Source organism: Rana temporaria, chromosome 5, assembly GCF_905171775.1.
Source record: "Rana temporaria chromosome 5, aRanTem1.1, whole genome shotgun sequence".
Classification (NCBI taxonomy): Eukaryota; Metazoa; Chordata; class Amphibia; order Anura; family Ranidae; genus Rana; species Rana temporaria.
The window spans coordinates 13548651-13568474 of NC_053493.1; the positions used below are offsets into that span (position 1 = coordinate 13548651).

General features: G+C 45.3%; 1 protein-coding gene across 1 annotated transcript in view; it reads right to left on the bottom strand.

Annotated features, from left to right (window-relative positions):
* The window catches only part of OBSCN (obscurin, cytoskeletal calmodulin and titin-interacting RhoGEF), a 640872-nt gene that overhangs the window by 434886 nt on the left and 186162 nt on the right, over positions 1 to 19824 (bottom strand). The window contains exons 31-38 of the mRNA XM_040354276.1: positions 18920 to 19186; positions 16215 to 16484; positions 13300 to 13566; positions 11111 to 11377; positions 7469 to 7735; positions 6422 to 6691; positions 5692 to 5958; positions 2536 to 2802 (exon numbers count right to left, since the gene is read on the bottom strand). Coding sequence (XP_040210210.1) covers positions 2536 to 2802; positions 5692 to 5958; positions 6422 to 6691; positions 7469 to 7735; positions 11111 to 11377; positions 13300 to 13566; positions 16215 to 16484; positions 18920 to 19186 — 2142 coding nt within the window. The remainder of the gene's footprint in view (positions 1 to 2535; positions 2803 to 5691; positions 5959 to 6421; positions 6692 to 7468; positions 7736 to 11110; positions 11378 to 13299; positions 13567 to 16214; positions 16485 to 18919; positions 19187 to 19824) is intronic.

Here is a 19824-nt window from a genome sequence, read left to right on the forward strand (position 1 = left end):
GCAGCACATCTGATGGTACGGAGCCCTCTTATTCTGATGATTGTTGCGCTCCTTTTGGGGCTCAGTCCCCAGGAAAGTTTATGTGTATTAGTGTGTATGACTGAGGATGATATAGCTATAGATAGTTTAAAGTGAAAATAAACACTGTTTAATTTACATTGTTCCTTCTATTTCTATTTCTGTACGGGGATGATGGCTCGGTTGTTATTTTAAAATAATACAAAAGTACCTTTTTCCTAATTGTTATAAAGCTATCACATGACCCAGCTCTTTCCCAGCCTGTCTGCAGGGAAACAGTGGCAGGAGGAGCTGCTAGTCCTTTGCTGCTGGTCACGTGTTCAAAAAAAAAAAAAAAACAGCATTTGGAATATAGAGTAAAAAAAAATTACTGTATATACTCGAGTATAAGCGGAGTTTTTCAGCACATTTTTTTCTGGTGCCAAGCTGCTTCTGCATCCTGTTCTGAGGACTGCGACTACCTGCTCTACCCATATGAAGAGTGGACATCACCAGCCAGCTACTCCAGCACTCATGCCACTCTGTGCCCTCACACTATGGCCCGGATTCATAAAGCACTTGCATCTCGAGATACGCCGCATAAGTGCAAATATGCGCCGTCGTATCTGTGCGCCGTGCCCACATAACTAGATACGCCTGAAAATAGGCTTCATCCGATCGACGTAACTTGCCTATGCCGGGGTAGAGTGGGCGCATACTTTACGCTGGACGTATTTGGCGCTCCCATTGATTTTCTATTCACATATGCAAATGAGGAAGGTACTCCGATTCACGTACGTACGTACGTACGTACGTACGTACGTACGTACGTACGACGCAGTGCGCGTAAAGTCATATGTCCGGCGTTAAGTGATGCCGCATAAATTAGGTGTAACTCAGCAGCATCCATGCAAAGGGCTGCACCAGGGAACACAAGCCGACGTATTTTATGTAGGACGTGAATATGACTAAGCATAGGTTACGTTCACGCCGTAGGCATTGATCCGGCGTATCTTAGGCAGTTGTTCCGACGTATTTGTAAGCATGCGCACTGGGATTCGTCCACGGGACGGCGCATGCGCAGTTGGCGATACGTATCTGTCTGGCACTCGGCCCATCATTTGCATGGGCTCACGCCTCATTAGCATGGCTCACGCCCACTTCCACCTACGCCGGCTTACGCCTGAGAAACCCAGCGCAGATTTGGGAGGAAGTGCTTTGTGAATTCAGTGCTTGCCTCTCTGCGCTGCGTCGGCGTAGCGTAAAGGAGATACGCTACGGCGGCATAAATATGCGCCAGTGTCTGTGAATCCGGGCCTTCCTGTCTCCATCTCCATCCATGTTGAACAGGAGGTGCAAGAGAGGCCACCACAACATTCCAGTCTTCACCAGGTGATAGCCACACTGTGCTTCTACCTCTTCAATGTTCATCACCCCAAACTGGGCTTAATCATAAGGGTTCGTGATTAAGCCCCTTTGAGATGAAACTCATTGCGGAAATAGGGGTAAGGATCTGGCAGAGAGCAATGTGCTGCAATTTCACTTTGTGAATACATCCCGGGGGGAAAAATCAAGTTTTGGGGGGTTTGATTTTTTTTAATACAAAGAAAAAGGGTAAGCAGAAGTGCGGCTTCTTTTGTTTGGCACTTGCTCAAGCATCAGCCATATCTTTTAGTGGTTCTCAAAAAATACTGAAACATAATTTTGTAGGCCTCCTAATCAGGGCCGATCCTAGGGTCACAGGCACCTGGGTGCAGAAATATTTCTGGTGCCCCCACATGGGCATGGTCATTTTAGTAACTCCTCCCCTTTACAAATGTTTCTATGGCAAGGACTCAACCACAGAGATGCTCCTCCACAAAGTCTTCATTACCCTGGGATCCTTACATGATCTCTTAACAATAAATAAAATACAAGAAGAGAAGCAGAGTACTTTATTTGGACCAGGAGGGGGGAATCTCTGATGGACACAAAGAGGGCTTCTGTTAGAGAGTCTGTTAGAAAGAGCCCCCAGACATACTACAGACATGATAAAGGAGATGGTCAGAGACTGCAGACATGATACAGGAGATGGTCAGAGACCACAGACATGATACAGGAGATGGTCAGAGACCACATACATAGTACAGGAGACGGTCAGAGACTGCAGACGTGGTACAGGAGACAGTCAGAGACTGCAGATGTAGTACAGGAGACAGTCAAAAACTGCAGACATAATACAGGAGACAGTCAGAGACTGCAGACATAGTAAAGGAGATGGTCAGAGACTGCAGACATAGTACAGGAGATGGTCAGAGACACCTCAGTTCTGGACGGACACACACCTATGCTCAGAACACTAGTTCTGGACGGACACAAACAAGGAGAGAAGGAGGGAGGGGAAAACTCTGCCACTTCGGCGCCCCCACCTCTGCAGGCACCTGGGTGCATAGCACCCTGCCTAGGATCGGCCCTGCTCCTGATGCACATTAGTAACCCAATTTTACACAGCAAATGATGATGTTTTATAAAATAATATTATGTATAAGCTAGTCATACCTTTCACAGTGAGAGAGGCCTTAGTCTGGGCATCTCCAATGTCACATATGTAGGTGTCACTGTCACTCTTCTCCAGGTCGTTCACAGTCAGGCTGAGGACGTTGCCCTTCTGAGTCATCTCAAATTTCTTAGACGCCTTGAGTTCAGAGATGCCTTTCCTCCATTTTACGGTAGCAGCAGTTTTCTCAGTCTCGCAGATAAATACGGCCTCCTCCCCTTCCTCAGCCTTGACATCAGAAATCTCTTTGGTGAATCGATTGGGTTTTTCTGTTAAACAGCAAATCAAAATTAATCAATATTTGCAAAAAAAAAGAGTGGATTTTAAACAAAATTGTCTAATCATAAAAAAAAAGGGGGAGTGCAAAACTACAAGAGTTGGTTAGAAGTCACCTCAAGTGGATTTCTCAGGCCTCGTACACACGACCGAACATGTCTGCTGAAACTGGTCCGTGGACCAGTTTCAGCAGACATGTTCGGTCGTGTGTACGGCCAACCGGACAGGTTTCCAGCGGACATTTGTCCAGCCGACCATTTTCCAGCGGACAAATGTTTCTTAGCATGCCGATTCAACGCATGCGTGGAAGCATTGAACTTCCAGGGGCGCGCACGTCGCCGCGTCATCGGCGCGGCGACGGCGCAGCCACGTCACCGCGTATCGTGTACGCGCGGATTTCTGTCTGATGGTGTGTACAACCATCAGACAGAAATCTCCGGGCGGACATGTCCTCTGAAAACGGTCCGGCGGACCGTTTTCAGCGGACAGCCCGTCCATGTGTACGAGGCCTAAGCAAAACATTTTTTGTTTTAAATGGAGTTTGAACTTCAATAAGCCAAACTTTTTCTAGTACCAAAGTAAACTTTATTGCAACAGAAAGTTACAGCCATAATGACGCGGAGGTAGATACTCAGTAGTTGACAGCCAAACTCGGAAACCACTGAAAATTAGGAATTTCCAAACTGAAAGTCCCATTGAAGTCAATGTAAATCTTAACCAGGCTCCAAAAAGTGTAGATTACAGAACAGCAAGTGATACAAAACTGTGCAGAATAGCTTGGGAAGAGTCTATTACCTTGATGTGATGATGGGCCCAAAAAACAGCCCAAGCCACTTCCTTTAAAAGTCCTACCAGGAATAATAGGATAGAAGGGTTTGATAAAGCTAACTGTCCACTTTCTGTACTCCTGAATTAGGCTGCGTTCACACCTGAGCGTAGGACGTTCGGTCGTTTTTTCCAGCGTTTTTTTCCGGCGTTTTGTCGCACGTATTCATGCTTATTTGCGCGTTTGCATACAGCGTCGTCCGACGTTTTTGTACTTCGACGTTTTTTATTTTAGCCAATAGGAAAAATGATCATCTTTTCATCACTTGTTGCTATGTTGGTAGATTTTTTTTATCTTCTGCCTGGGTGAAATGTTCTATTGATTAAAGCGACAAAACGCCCGTAGCAAACGCTCGTTGTCGCGCTAGTCGCTTGAATCGAGCGTTTCCATTACTTTATATGGGAAATAGAAACGCTCAAAAACGCCCAAACCGCCCGATATAGACCCTTCATTTCTTTCTGAGTGGGCAAACTTACAAAATCTGCAGAGGGTCAAACCATTATTTTTACCACTGTAGATGTATACATATATCATCTATTGTTATAGACTATTTTGTAATTTGTATGTAAATTTGTAGTGTCACCTACCTGACATACATACACTCACCTCACCTACCTGACACACTGACCTACCTGACCTCACCTACCTAACATACATACACTCACCTCACCTACCTGACATACATACACTCACCTCACCTACCTAACATACATACACTCACCTCACCTACCTGACATACATACACTCACCTCACCTACCTGACATACATACACTCACCTCACCTACCTGACATACATACACTCACCTCACCTACCTGACATACACTGACTTCACCTACCTGACATACATAGACCTACCTGACATACACTGACTTCACCTACCTGACATACATGGACCTACCTGACATACACTGACCTCACCTACCTGGCATACATGGACCTACCTGACATACACAATGACTTCACCTACCTGACATACATGTAACATGGACCTACCTGACATACACAATGACTTCACCTACCTGACATACACAATGACTTCACCTACCTGACATACACCCATCACGTGTCACGGCAGGCAGCCAGCTAGCCAAAAAGGAGGAGAGGAGAGCCGCCCGCCCGAACCGGGATCTTTACAGTGATGTGGCTTGTAATTGCCGCCTTTTGGAGCCTGCGGCGCCTATGATGGACGTCACACGTCCGGCGGTCCCGGCATTGGACCTGTGGGATGTCCATCATAGGAGCTGCAGGCTCCAGAAGGCGGGACTTGCAATATCACTCGGCCACACTCGGCGCCGTTCCTAATCATAACGGTCCCTGTTCGGCGGCGGGCGGCGGCGCTCGGGGCTGTCAATTGGATGCTGCTTTCCTGACACTCTGGGCTTTTCAGGGACCCATTCGGGGCTCCAGCCTCCCTAGCCACACCCTCACGATGCCCCTGGTGTCGAGGGGGGCCGGCCAGAATTAGATTAAGGCTGCATGGGTTTGTGTGATGTGCACCTTTTGGGACATTCCTTTTGACAAGTAGTCAAGACGGACACTTTACCCAGCCAGCACCCTTAGTGGAACCCACTGGATTTGGCTGTATTAGCCGGAGCGGGACCTAAAGTTCTCTTCAGGTTCACCACATTTAAGAATTGGTAAACTGCAATATAATACTTTTGGGGGGGGGGGTTAATACCACTTCAATCATATACTGGAAACAGATTAAAATGTATTTCATTATAGCAGGACAAGACAGTAATCTAGATCAGTGGTTCTCAACCTCAGTCCTCAAGTACCCCCACCGGGCATGGTTTTGGGAACTTCCCTTAGATAAAATAGCTCTTATCAATACCATGTCATTGATATTGATTTAAAGCAGCTGTGCAAAGTAAAGGAAAACCTGAAAACATGGCCCGTTGGGGGGGGGGGGGGGTACTTGAGGGCTATGGTTGAGGACCACTGATCTAGAATACACTAGCCAAGTAGTAGAGGAGAAGATATGTACTATATGAGGTTTGAATCAAGAAAAAGTGCCAGAGTTCTGATTTGCCTTCATGGCCATCTACGCTTACCTGTGATCTGAACAGCGGCTTTGGTCTTGGAATCAGCAGTCTCACAGATGTATTCTCCGGCATCTTTGGATGATGTTTCATGGATAATCAGCCTGGATTCCGTACCTTCTTGAACAATCTCGTATTTCTGGCTCCTCTTCAGCACTTTGCCATCCTTGGTCCATTTCACGCTCGTCTCTTCACTGGAAAACTCACACTTCAAGACAATGTTTTCTCCAGCAGTAACAGACTTGTCTTCAAGAGGTTTTGTGATAACAGCTGGTTTACCTGGAAGACACGGGAATGGTTGAGGCTTGGAGGATTTGGCTTTGCAAAACCAAGCATGGTGGCTGATTTACAAAACACGGTGGCTGATTTACAAAAGGACTAAAGTTGGTTTACGTTGCAAGGAACTTTTCCCTTAACTTACGAAATATGGGGAAAATTCACTTTGCAGGGGACTTTCCACTTAATTTACTAAATGTGTGGGAAATTCACTTTGCAAAGAATGCCCAATCATGTGCAAGGAAGATGAACAGAATTTGGATTGCACATGATTGGATGGTAGAAGTCAACAAAGCTTCACACCTCATGCAGTCTATGTGTCTTTAGTAAATCAACCCCAAAGACTCTAGCTAAAAGAAAAGGTTTAAAGGTTTTGGTAGGAGTAGGGCTTTAGGTATTTTCAGTAGCAATTGACTCCACACACAGTATTTTCTTGAGGGGGGGGGGGTATACTGTAAGGACTTACCTTTGACAGTTAAGGAGGCCTTGGAGGATAAGTTTCGGGCAGTGAAGACCACATCACCGGCATCACTGGCTCTCACCTCCTTGATGTTTAGTGAGTACTTCCGGCCCTTATTGGACACCTCGAACCTCCGATCATTCTCCACCTCCAGTCCGTTCACTGTCCAGTAGCATTCGTCTATACTCTCATGAGAAAGGACACATTCGAACGTACAGCTCTCTCCGTCCTTTGCCTCAGTGCTCTTTAGGCGTTTTGTGATTCCAATGTTGAGTTCTGAGGAAGTGAATCAAAGGTAAACCAAACAGCGAAATACAAATATGGCTCTAAGCTCTGCTGTTAATAAAAAGGTATACATGAACATCAGATATGGCTACATGAAACTCCAACAGAAGAGAGGGATCCGCTCACTGTATTTAAAACCTTGTATCCATTTATTCATCAGTCCAACGCGTTTTACTTGTCAAGGAGCTTAACCATAGGAAGCCTATGTAAAGATTGATACTGCGCTAAGGAGTAAATGAGCGACAGCTGCCTGCACTGAGACTTTTTTGAGGCAACCTTTAGGTATTTTGCCAAGGCAGCCCAGAAAAACCCAGAAAGCTTTGAAATTGGCCTTTCCGTTGGATTGCTGGATAAGTGGATACGAGGCGCTTAATACATTGAGCAGTTCTCTCTCATCTGTTGGAGTTGCTGTAGAGTCGATTTTACGAACCTGTTCCTCTCATTGGTGTGAGCAGAGGAGTTTAGAATCTTGAGTGGGGTATTTATTCCTGTCATTGCTGTCATTGGGCCCCATTGTTGGTGTCACTGAGAGGAGTTGTGTCCCATCATTAGTGTCATTGTGCCCTTTCACTGGTGTTAGTGGAAGGGGAAATTAGGTTCCATTGTTGGTATCAGGGAATGACACAGTGCCTCAAGGGCTGGCTGTCTAAAAGAAAGCAAAGGGCTGCATCTGGCCCCTGGGCCGCAGCTTGGAGGCCACTGATCTACACTGTTGTAGGTAGAGGGCAGACTGGTTCAATCTAACTAAAGATGTGTTTTAAACAATACCTTGTACTCCAACTTTGGACCTGGCCACGTCAGTTCCAATGTCGCAGACATATAGTCCGGCATCGGACTTGTTCAGGTTGTGGATGATAAGAGAGACGGTCTTGCCGGCCTGTATCTGTTGGTACTTGTCTCCATTTGGTAAGACCTGGTCATCCTTCTTCCACACTGGTGTGACGTTGGGTTTGGAGACTTCACATTTCAGCGTAATCGTTCCTCGCTCTTCACCCACTGCGTCGTCCAAGGATTTCATGAAAACGGCTGGCTTTTCTACAGAGGAAGACAAACCACCAACAAAGCTCACTAATTGTATATAGTTAGTATGAAATCATTTTAAATATGTCACATTCTGCTTAAAGTCAGTGTAAAGGCTGAAGGTTTTTTACTTTTATGCATAAAGGTAAAAAACCTTCTGTGTGCTGCTCCCTCCATAGCTCGATACTCTCAATACTCACCTGAGCCTAAATTTGATCCAGCGATGTGCACAAGAGCCTTGGCTGTCCATGGACTCCCTCTCATCATTGGCTGAGACAGCAGTCACAGCCAGCGAGCCAATGAGGAGAGGGGGGGTGGGGCTGAGCCACGGCTCTAAGTGTCTTATAGATGCATAGAGCAGGGCTCAGGAGTGAGCACTCACCAGTGTTCCCATAGCAAGCGGCTTGCTATTAGGGCCACTTTTCATGGATATGCAATAAAGTCTGGCAGCTTACCTGTCTCATGTGTTCATTAGAGGCCTGACCCTCTTTCTGGCTGTCTTTTGTCACCTTCCTCCCTGTATGCCATCCCAGGAAGTCTATATTAACTGTTGCACTACAGGTCTGCAGTGCTGTTCAACCTTTGTTTGTAGCTTGTTCCTGTCTGCAGTGTGTTACGTTTACCTTCCTGTGTACTGACCTTGGCTCGTCTCTGACTTCTCCTGTTTGTCTGTTTCCCTGACCCTTGGCCTGTTCCTTGTTTACCCTTGTCTGCCTGTTGCCCCGATCTTGGCTTACCCATCACTATCGCTTGTCCTGGTTGCTGCTTGCCCTCTCTCCCTGCGGAGCGTGACCTTGGGGACCCCAGGGGTCGCGACCTGGATCCAGCTGCGGCGAAGGCCATCCTCACCACCACAGGCTCTGGTGAACACAAAACTGGGTCTTAGACTCCGCGCCCTGGGGAATCTTGAGCTCACGCTTCCTCTCTGATCGCAGCAGTCGGCCATAGGGTTCACTACCCTGTGGTGCATCCCTGACCCCAACGGGGTGCACTTGTCACCTGGCCACAGGTGACCTGACAGCACTGATCAACGGTGAGTGGCCAGGAGCGCTGGTGTGGGCCCCGAGAAGAAGAGGATTGGGGTTGCTCTGTGCAAAACTATTACACAGACGAAGAACAGAGAAGGCGCCACCAGGTAAGGAACAGTGCAAGTTTTAATATGACAATAGGTGCATTACATTAGACATTCTTTACATTCGGCATACATGTCCTAACTGGCCCATGTTGTGCCGATCATCCGCACTTGGTGGAAGCTGTACGTGTTGTCTCTCAGTCCTCTAATCACTGACTACTGTGAAACCAGGAAGTCCGGGTGGTGTGAGCAGCAGGAACAAGGCTTGGGACAGAGCGTAGAGGCGTGTTGACTTCACGGGCAGTAACTAGGCGACGACGTTTCAGGGCCAGCGCTGTAGATGACTAAGAGCGCTCCTTTTTCAAGTATTTGCTTCCTGGTTCCACAGTAGTCGGCGACTAGAGACAACACATACAGCTTCCATCAAGTGCGGATGATCGGCACAACATGGGCCAGTTAGGACATGTATGCCGAATGTAAAGAATATCTAATGTAAATGGATAATGCACCTATTGTCATATTAAAAATTGCACTGTTCCTTACCTGGTGGCGCCTTCTTTCTTCTTGTCTTTGCATATTGGAGCCGGCTTTCATCTCCCCGATGGAGGCTTGCCTTGGAATATGGACTTTGTATATAATTTTTATTTATGGGACTTGCATTTTTACCAATTTCCTTCCCCCCACTCCACCACCCATCACAAGTGTGAGTCACACACTATTTAATATCATTATAAGGCAGGGTTTGACAAATTTGCTTGGAATCTAGGAGCCAGCTAAAAAAGTTAGGAGCCAAAAACCTCACCCCGTCCCACCAAGCTCGCACGCAGAAGCGACCGCATATGTGAGTAGCGCCCGCATATGTAAACGGTATTCAAACCACACATGTGAGGTATCGCCGCGATTGGTAAAGCGAGAGCAATAATTTTAGCCCTAGACCTCCTCTGTAACTCAAAACATGCAACCTGTAGAATTTTTTAAAGATTTTAAAGGGTAAAAGTTTGTCGCCATTCCACGAGCGGACGCAATTTTGAAGCGTGACATGTTGGGTATCAATTTACTCGGCGTAACATTATCTTTCAAAATATAAAAAAAAAATTGGGCTAACTGTACTGTTGTCTTATTTTTTTATTAAAAAAAGTGTATTTTTTCCCAAAAAAAGTACGCTTGTAAGACCGCTGCGCAAATACGGTGTGACAGAAAGTATTGCAACGACCGCCATTTTATTCTCTAGGGTGTTATATATAATGTTTGGGGGTACTAATTAGAGGGAAGGAGAGGGCAGTGAAAACAGTGAAAAACACAGAACTGCTGTTTTGGTAATTGTAATGTAATGTAACCTGTAATGTCAACGGCTACCACAAGATGGCGCCAGATCGCAGAAGGCCGCAAAGCCGCGGCCTCAATTACCGGCCGGCCCGCGCTTCCTTCTGTGAAGATGCGGCCTCAGTTACCGGCCGCGATCGCTCCCCACGCCGGCCGGTAATTGAGGCCGCGGCTTTGCGGCCTTCTGCAGCCTTAAGCTTCCCCAGGTGCCAGGTCACAATTTCTTGTCGCAATTGCGATTGGGCGCCCGGATTTTGTCGAGGCCTGTTATAAGGATACTCATCGAATGGACTAATTATCTCTTATACCAATTACAGCGCCACTACCCCTTTTGTAAAACTATTACACATAACATGTTTTTTTTTTTTGCTTTATTTATTTTTTTTTTTTTTTTAAAGCAAAACCTTTCATACCACTTTAAACATATTTAACACGGCAAATACAGAAAAACACCCCCCTATCCTGCCCAAAATCCGTTGAACTCCTAACTTCCTGCTGAAAACAGACAACACTGTCTGTGGTGCACTGCAATCCAAAACAGTGTTGTCAACCCTGTCCTGTTCTCCCATGCTGAGCAACAGGACCTGTCCCTGTTATAGAGATGAGAAGAGAAGCAGGGGTTCTGTAGTCCTACAGGGTAAAACTGAGCAGAGATGACAACATTGCTTGAGATTTCAGTGAAGCACCAGCGGCAGTGTCAACTCATTACTTTTAAATTGTCGCTCTATTTTTGTTTAGAGCGCCAAAAATTAAAACCGCAGAGGTGATCAAATACCACCAAAAGAAAGCTTCATTTGTGGGAAAAAAAGGACGCCAATTTTGTTTGGGAGCCACGTCGCACGACCGCGCAATTGTCAGTTAAAGTGACGCAGTGCCAAATTGCAAAAAGTTGCCTGGTCTTTGGCCAGCGAAATGGTCCGGGGCTTCATTGGTTAAATAGCGGATATTGGGGTAAATTTGCCATAAGTGCCTTTTTCAAAAACATTTCCACCCACCTTTAACTTTTAGCTCCGCGTTCAGCGTGAGTTTTGTGGTCTTTAAAGTCACGGTGCCGGAGTCCTGGGGGGCCACCTGTTTGAGGGTCAGCGTGTGGCAGGCTCCAATTTTCTTGATGTCGTTGTAGTTGTTTGTGTACAGTAGGGTGTTATTCAGGAACCATTCCACTTCTTCATCGTCATGGGAGAGCTCACAGGAGAAGGCCACGCTGCTCTCTTCTTCTACTTCCACGTTGGCCAGTGGCTTCAGCACTTTCACGTCGCGCGCTATAGTGGAGAGAAAAAGAGCGGAGACCCATTCAGACCTTGGCGTCCTGGTGTGTTGTGTTAATGCATTGAGTCATGAAGGCAGCCCATTTAAAACGAAGGGTTGAGGAAATTGGAAAAATTGGGCACTATTCCTCCCACTGACACCAACGATGGGGCACTATTCCTCCCACTGACACAGACGATGGGGCACTATTCCTCCCAGTGACACCAACGATGGGGCACTATTCCTCCCACTGACACCAACGATGGGGCACTATTCCTTCCACTGACACCAACGATGGGGCACTATTCCTCCCACTGACACCAACGATGGGGCACTATTCCTCCCACTGACACCAACGATAGGGCACTATTCCCTCAACTTACACCAAGAATGACACTAACAATGGGCTATTATTCCTCCTACTGACACCAACAATGGGGCACTATTTCTCCCACTGAAGGGAGAAATAGTGACACAGATCGGTCACCTCCCCCAGTCAGTCACCTCCCCCCACAGTTAGAAACACCATGCAGGGTACAGAATTAACCCCTTCCTAGCCCCCTAGTGTTAACCCCTTCCCTGCCTGTCACATTTATACAGTAATCAGTGCATTACTATAGCACTAATCGTTGTATAAATGTGAATGGTCCCAAAAATGTGTCAAAAATGTCCGATGTGTCCGCCATAAGGTCGCAGTCCCAATAAAAATCGCTGATCGCCGCCATTACTAGTAAAAAAAAAAAATAATAATAATAATTATGTCCCCTATTTTGTAGGCGCTATAACTTTTGCGCAAACCAGTCGCTTATTGCGATTTTTTTTTTTTTTTTACCAAAAATAAATAGAAGAATACGTATCGGCCTAAACTGAGGAAAAAAAATGTTTTTTTTATATATTTTTGAGGGATATTTATTATAGCAAAAAGTAAAAAATATTTAGCCGGATTCAGTAAGACTTATGACGGCGTATCAGTAGATACGCCGTCGTAAGTCCGAATCAGCGCCGTCGTATCTTTAGGCGTATTCTCAAACTGAGATACGCTTCACTGTTGCTAAGATACGACCGGCGTAAGTCTCCTACGCCGTCGTATCTTAGCTGCATATTTACGCTGGCCGCTAGGGGCGTGTACGTGGATTTACGCCTAGAATATGTAAATTAGCAAGATGCGCCGATTCACGAACGTACTTGCGCCCGATACGCTGTTTACGTAAGGCGTTTTTCCGGCGTAAAGATAAACCACCAAAAAGATGGCGCAGCCCATGCAAGGTATGGACGACGGAACAGCCGTCGTATTTTACGTTGTTTGCGTAAGCGTACGTGAATGGGGCTGGGCGTAGGTGGCGTTCACTTCGAAAGCATTGAGTATTTCCGACGTGATTCTGAGCATGCGCGCGCATGCGCCGTACAAACGGCCCTCATTTACATGGGGTCACGGCTACTTTACATGTAGCACGCCCACTACCTGCCTAATTTGAATTAGGCGGGGTTACGCCGGGCCATTTGCGCTACGCCGACGTAACTTAGGAGGCAAGTGCTTTGTGAATACAGCACTTGCCTCACTATGTTACGTCGGCGTAGTGCAAATGGGATGCGCTATGCCGGCATAAAGTTACGCCGCCATACGTGAATCTGGCTAATTGTTTTTTTTTTTCAAAATGGTCGCTGTTTTTTTTGTTTATAGCGCAAAAAATAAAAAACGCAGAGGTGATCAAATACCACCAAAAGAAAGCTCTATTTGTGGGGAAAAAAGGACGCCAATTTTGTTTGGGAGCCACGTCGCCCGACCTCGCAATTGTCAGTTAAAGTGACGCAGTGCCAGAAGCTGAAATTTCGCCTGGGCAGGAGGGGGGGATATGTGCCCAATAAGCAAGTGGTTAACATGTTTGCTCTTTGGTGTTTGGTATGTACTATGTTGAAAAATAACCTTCACCCATACCTTGTACATGAAGTGTTGCTGAAGTTTCGGCGCTCCCAGCTTTGCAGGTGTACACTCCGGCATCTTCCGGGGTCACCCTTACAATTTTCAGCTCTGCCAGGTTCTTCTCCTGCCTTAGCTTGTACCTCTCCGATGGCTCAATGAGCGTCTTCCCTCTGTACCATTCCACAAACTTTGGAGGAGGTTTGAATTCGCAGGACAAGACGCACGTGTGAGGCTCGCTGACGGTCTTGTCTTCAAGTTTTTGTGACACCTGCACAGGAATTTCTAGAACAAAGGCAAAGTAATTGTATTAGGAGTCCTACTTGGTTGACTGGTTGACATAGAAAAGAACTAGCAGAACAAAGCGTGGAAGGACGTCTAAAGGTTTACGCCGTTTACGATATTCCATTCCACCAACCCACGACAGCTTATCCACAATCCAGCAGACAGGACCCATTGGATTTCCCCCAGAAAACGAGACACACAGCTCTGTTCTCTGGTTCCAAACGAATAGCTCTTTAATGGGGAAACTCAGGCTTTTTATATACAGTCAGTAATAAAATAACAATGACTTAACTCCACCCACAACATAACACAAGGAACTTAATACACATTTTTAGTCAGACTTTCTGGCACCGATATGAGCTAATTACTAACCATTTACCCAGACGAGGTGACTCCGAGATAAGCTTTTTTCACCTCAATACAATACACATTCCTTTAGTAAACATAAGTCAGACATCTGACCTTTTAGATTGTGTTAATTCACATTTCACATCTATCATCAATAGAACTTTCACACAATACAGTGTTAATTAGCATCACACAATGAACAGGTCTTTAGAAGCCAAACTAAGGTTAATTTACATGACAGTAGCAGACTTAATTACCCCCTTGACAGACTATGTTCCATATTGAACTAGTCACTCTATTGACCGGTAGTAATTAGTTCTTCTAGACATTCTTGAATACATTGTGAATTATCATTACTGTCCCATCTCATGTAATCCGAGATAGAATTTCTCAGTCATCCTATGCCCCTAGTGGACATAGGATGACCCTAGACACAAGAGTCATTGGTGAAGCTGAAACAGGAGTACCCCACATCCTTCAAGAGCCTCTGGGTCCCACGGGCCATACCGTTACACAATGTTTAGATCTAAAGCTTCATACACACGATCGGACTTCCATCGGACTTTTCCGTGGATTTTGGTCCGAAGGGGCGTTGGCCGTGAACTTGATATGCATACAGATGGAAGAACATTTTTAGCCAACAAACACAAAGGTAATGACGTAATTGACGTACTACGTGTTTTTTCAGCTCGTTAGCGCCACCCTTTGGGCAACTTCTGCTATTGTTTTCTGATCTTTAGCATTGGTTTTGAGCACGCGTGTTTGTACTTTGAACGTTAGTCCGATGGACGATCGGATTATGCTCCATCGGACATTTGTTGCCAAAAAGTTTGAGAGCATTCACACGGTGAACCTAGCAAAGTGCTGGTACCTTGTGGTGCTTAGAAGTGCACTATAGAGCAGGGGTCTCCAAACTTTCTAAACATAAGGCCAGTTTACTGTCTTTCAAACTTTAGAGGGGGGGGGGGCAGAGTTTGGAGACCACCGCTATATAGCCAACCCATTGTTGAATAGTGAGGAATAGTGCCCTATCATTGGAGTCAGTGAGAGGAATAGTGCCCCATCCAAGGTGTCAGTGGAAGGAGTAGAGCCCCCATCATTGGTGTCAAGGTGAGGAATAGTGCCCCATTGCTGGTGTAAACTGGAGGAATAGTACCCCATCATTGGTGTCAACAGGAGGAATAGTGCCCTATCATTGGTGTCAAGGTGAGGAATAGTGCCCCATCGCTGGTGTCAACTGGAGGAATAGTACCCTATCATCGGTGTCAACATGAGGAATAGTGCCCCATTGTTGGTGTCAACGGGAGGAATAGTGCCCCATCATTGGTGTCAATGGGAGGAATAGTGCCCCCATTGATGGTGTCAATTGTTGGAATAGTACCCTATCATTGGTGTCAACAGGAGGAATAGTACCGCATCATTGGTGTCAACAGGAGGAATAGTGCCCTATCATTGGAGTCAGTTGGAGGAATAGTGCCCCATCATTGGTGTCATTGGGAGGAATAGTGTCCCATCATTGGTGTCATTGGGAGGAATAGTGCCCCATCATTGGTGTCAGTAGAGGGAATAATGCTCCAAGGGCTGGATAAAATCAAGCAAATGGCTGCATCCGGTTCCCGGGTCACCGTTTGGAGACCACTGCTATATAGCCATAATTTGTGGAAACCAATACAAGCTTCTGGGTCATCCCATTCCAAAACCATGACTATTATGATGCAGTCGGCCCCCACTGTAGCTGTACCATCTTCCTCTCTTTTAGGAAGACTTTCCACACAATTTTTAAATAAGTCTTTGGGAATTTGGGCCCATTTGTGAGGTCAGGTACTGATGTTGGATGACCTGGCTCACAATTTGTGTTCCAATTCATCTCAAAGATGATCAGTTGAGGGTTGAGGTCAGGGCTCTGTGCAGGAGACTTTTGTTCCTCCACACCAAACTAGTTAAACCATGTCTTTATAGAACTGGTTTTGCGCACAGGGGCACAGTCTTGTTGGAAAGGGTTCCTCACTAATCGGTTACCACAAGTCTGGAGGAGCTCAATTCTCCAAAATGCTCACCACCGCCCTTTCAATTCTTACCAAAGCAATTCAAAAGGGCTGAGGTCAGGGCTCTGTGCAGGTCACTGGAGTTGTATGTCCCCCAAGATAGCAACACTTCAGCACGGTTGTTTTCTTGGAGTGTATGTGGTGGTCGGGTGTTCACAAAGGTTTGACCATATAGCGCCATTTTGGGCTGTGGTCAAAGCTCCACTTAATTGATTTCGGTCTGTAGATCTGCACAAAATACTGAGATCAAATTACCTTTCACCACCAAATTTGCAGTGGATTTGGATTTTCCAATATGGAACTGAACGGCTCCGGTCATCTCTGTAGACGTTTTCCATAAGATGAGACGATGGATGGTGGCCTCTTGCTCAATCGTAATGTCTTTTCCATCTTGTAGGACTTCACCACCTAGAAACCATTTTGCGGGCTTGACGGACACAATAGACGTCACGCATTCAAAGGCGGCCTTTTCAGGTTGCGTCACCTCCACGTCACTCAGTTCGTTGACAATGTTGATGGATTGTTCTTTAAAATATAAGAAGCAAAAGTTTTTCCTTATCATACTAATCAAATTGGGAATCACTAAAGCCTTGTACACACGAGCGGAATTTCTGACGGAAAAAGTCAGACGGAAGCTTTTCATCGGATATTCAGTCCGTGTGTATACACGACAGAATTAGATAGAGAACATGGGCCAAATCCTCAAAAGAGATACGACGGAGTAACTGCTGTTACTCCGTCGTATCCCTGGTCCTAACTATGGAACTGATCCACAGAATCAGTTTCCCATAGTTAGGACGAAGATCCGACATGTGTAATTGAATTACACTGCCGGATCTTAGGATGCAGTACCGCATCCGCCGCTGGGGGCATTTTGCGTCGAAATGCCGCCTCGGGTATGCAAATTAGGACTTACGGAGATCCACAAAGCTTTTCAGCTTCGTTTTTTCTCCGTAAGTTTTATTTTGCAAACGCAAAATTAGGGCTGCTTTTACAAGGTGTAAACTGTTTACACCTTGTAAAAACAGACCTTTCTTGATCGCGACGCGATTTTTTTAAAATGTTTAAAAAAAATTTTGGCGCCGTATCTTTTTTTTTACCCGACGCAACTTTATTGTCCCGTCGCAATCCACAAAGGCCGACGTAACGTAATTTCGCGTTATGCACGTCGGGAAAATGACGTCACGAGCATGCGCAGTACGGCCGGCGCGGGAGCGCGCCTCATTTAAATGGTAATCGCCCCCTGGAGAAGAGGAACGCCTTGCGCCGGCCGGATTTAAGTTACACCGCTCAAAATTTCTAGGTAAGTGCTTTGTGGATCGGGCACTTAGTTAGAGATTTTGCGGCGGTGTAACTTAAATGGAAAAAGTTACGTTGCGCCAGGTTTTTGAGGATTAGGCCCCATGTTCTCAATTTTTCCTATGGAATTTCCATTCGTCTGGATGCAATTCCGACGGACTAAAAACCACGCATGCTCAGAATGACGTCGACGCAGGCTTTGGAATCATTGAGCTTCATTTTTCTCGGCTCGTCGTGGTGTTGTACGTCACCGCGTTCTTGAAGGTCAGAATTTGGTGTGACCGTGTGTATGCAAGACAGCTTGAGCGGAATTCCATTGGAACTCTGTTGGGAAAAACGTTGGAGTTTATTTCCGAGGGGAAAACCGGTCGTGTGTACAGGGCATAACCCTTACAATGCACTCAGGTAACACAGCCAACCCATCCATCCAAGGTTTGTGTTGCTCTTCCCAGGATGGGTGTAGTAGCCACCTCATTGCTTAACCACCTAAGGACCGCCTCCTGCACATATACGTCGGCAGAATGGCATGGCTGGGCTCATGCACGTACAGGTACGTGCTGTGCTATTGTCCAGTCGTGGGTCGCGGGCGTGCGCCGCGGTCCGAAGCTCCATGACCAGGACCGCGGGACCCGCGGACCTGATCGCCGCTGGAGTCCCACGATCGGTTCCCCGGAGCTGAAGACCGGGGACAGCTGTGTGTAAACACAGCTTCCCCGTTCTTCACTGTGGCGGCTGCATCGATCGTGTGATCCCTTTTATAGGGGGACACAATCGATGACGTCACACCTACAGCCACACCCCCCTACAGTTGTAAACACACTTCAGGTCACACATAACCCCATCAGCGCCCCCTAGTGGTTAACTCCCAAACTGCAATTGTCATTTTCACAATAAACAATGCATTTTAAATGCATTTTTGCTGTGAAAATGGCATCGGTCCCAAAAATGTGTCAAAATTGTCCGAAGTGTACGCCATAATGTCGCAGTCACGAAAAAAATCGCTGATCGCCGCCATTAGTAATAAAAAAAATAATTAATAAAAATGCAATAAAACTATCCCCTATTTTGTAAACGCTATAAATGTTGCGCAAACCAATCGATAAACGCTTATTGCGATTTTTTTTTACCAATAATAGGTAGAAGAATACGTATCGGTCTAAACTGAGGAAAAAAACATTTTTTTTATATATTTTTTGGGGATATTTATTATAGCAAAAAGTAAAAAATATAGAATTTTTTTCAAAATTGTCGCTCTATTTTTGTTTATAGCGCAAAAAATAAAAACCGTAGAGGTGATTAAATACCACCAAAAGAAAGTTCTATTTGTGTGAAAAAAAGGACGCCAATTTTGTTTGGGAGCCACGTCGCACGACCGTGCAATTGTCAGTTAAAGCGACGCAGTGCCGAATCGCAAAAACTGTCTGGGTCCTTTACCTGAATTTTGGTCCGGGTCTAAAGTGGTTAAAGCAATCTGAAAGCAGAATAATGCCTACTACTAATTATTTATTTTGTCTCTTTCCTCAGAAAACACAATGTCCTCTGCTTACAACTCACAAACTGAAGACATAATTTAGGATCTATAAAGGCTTCTGGGAGGCCTGCTATATGACATATTCCCCAAGGCTCACTGACCAATCATAGCAGTTTTTCAAGAGGGTTACCTTCAATCAGCAACTGAGCGGAGGTCTTGTCATCCCCGGCGTCGCAGGTGTAAGTGTCCTCATCCTGGAACTCCACCTCATTGATGATGAGTTTCCGGTACACCCCTTGGCTGACAATCTCATATCGATTTCCTGGCTGAAGCTGTTTGTCCTTCTTGAACCACCTGACTTCGGCGTTGGCACGAGACACTTGGCACTCGAGGAATGCCCTATGCTTCTCTATGGCGATCTTATCCCGCAGGGGTTTGGTGATTTTGACAGGAAGTTCTGCAATCATAAATGGACATTTTTGAAGAAACAATTTAAGGAGCAAGAAGAATGAGTGAGATCCATATGTCCTACAACTGATGTGGTTTCGATTTTTTTGGGGTTTGTCTTACTATCTTTTGCAATCTGTCACTCGTTTTGAATTTTTGCATCCTTAATTTTCTTTTTACATATTCTGTTATATTTTTTGTAACATTTTTTTTTTTAATATAATTCTTTATTTAAAAAAAATTCAGTTATAACAAAAGATATAAACAATATAGACAGTATAAAAAGAGGACATATATGTTACGATATCGAAAAACTATACAGAACAAATCTAACCATCCGACCACAATAATTAAAAACTGTAATTAGAGCCTGCAACATATCAAAATAAAACTTCATAGGATTAAGGATATATACCGGAAAATAAAGGAAATAAGAAATGTGCCTAATAGAAAATATTACCACTATTGTTAACCTAAGGTACATTCCCTACCTATTTCTGCCTACATTCTTCCTAAATTTTACCTTCTAGGCTCTTGGTTTAAACATATATAATATATTTTTTATAACATTTAAACGATAATAGTGTTCCTTAATTTTTATATTTTTTAAAAGATCTTTTCTAATTGTTTATAGCTTTTTTAACTTTG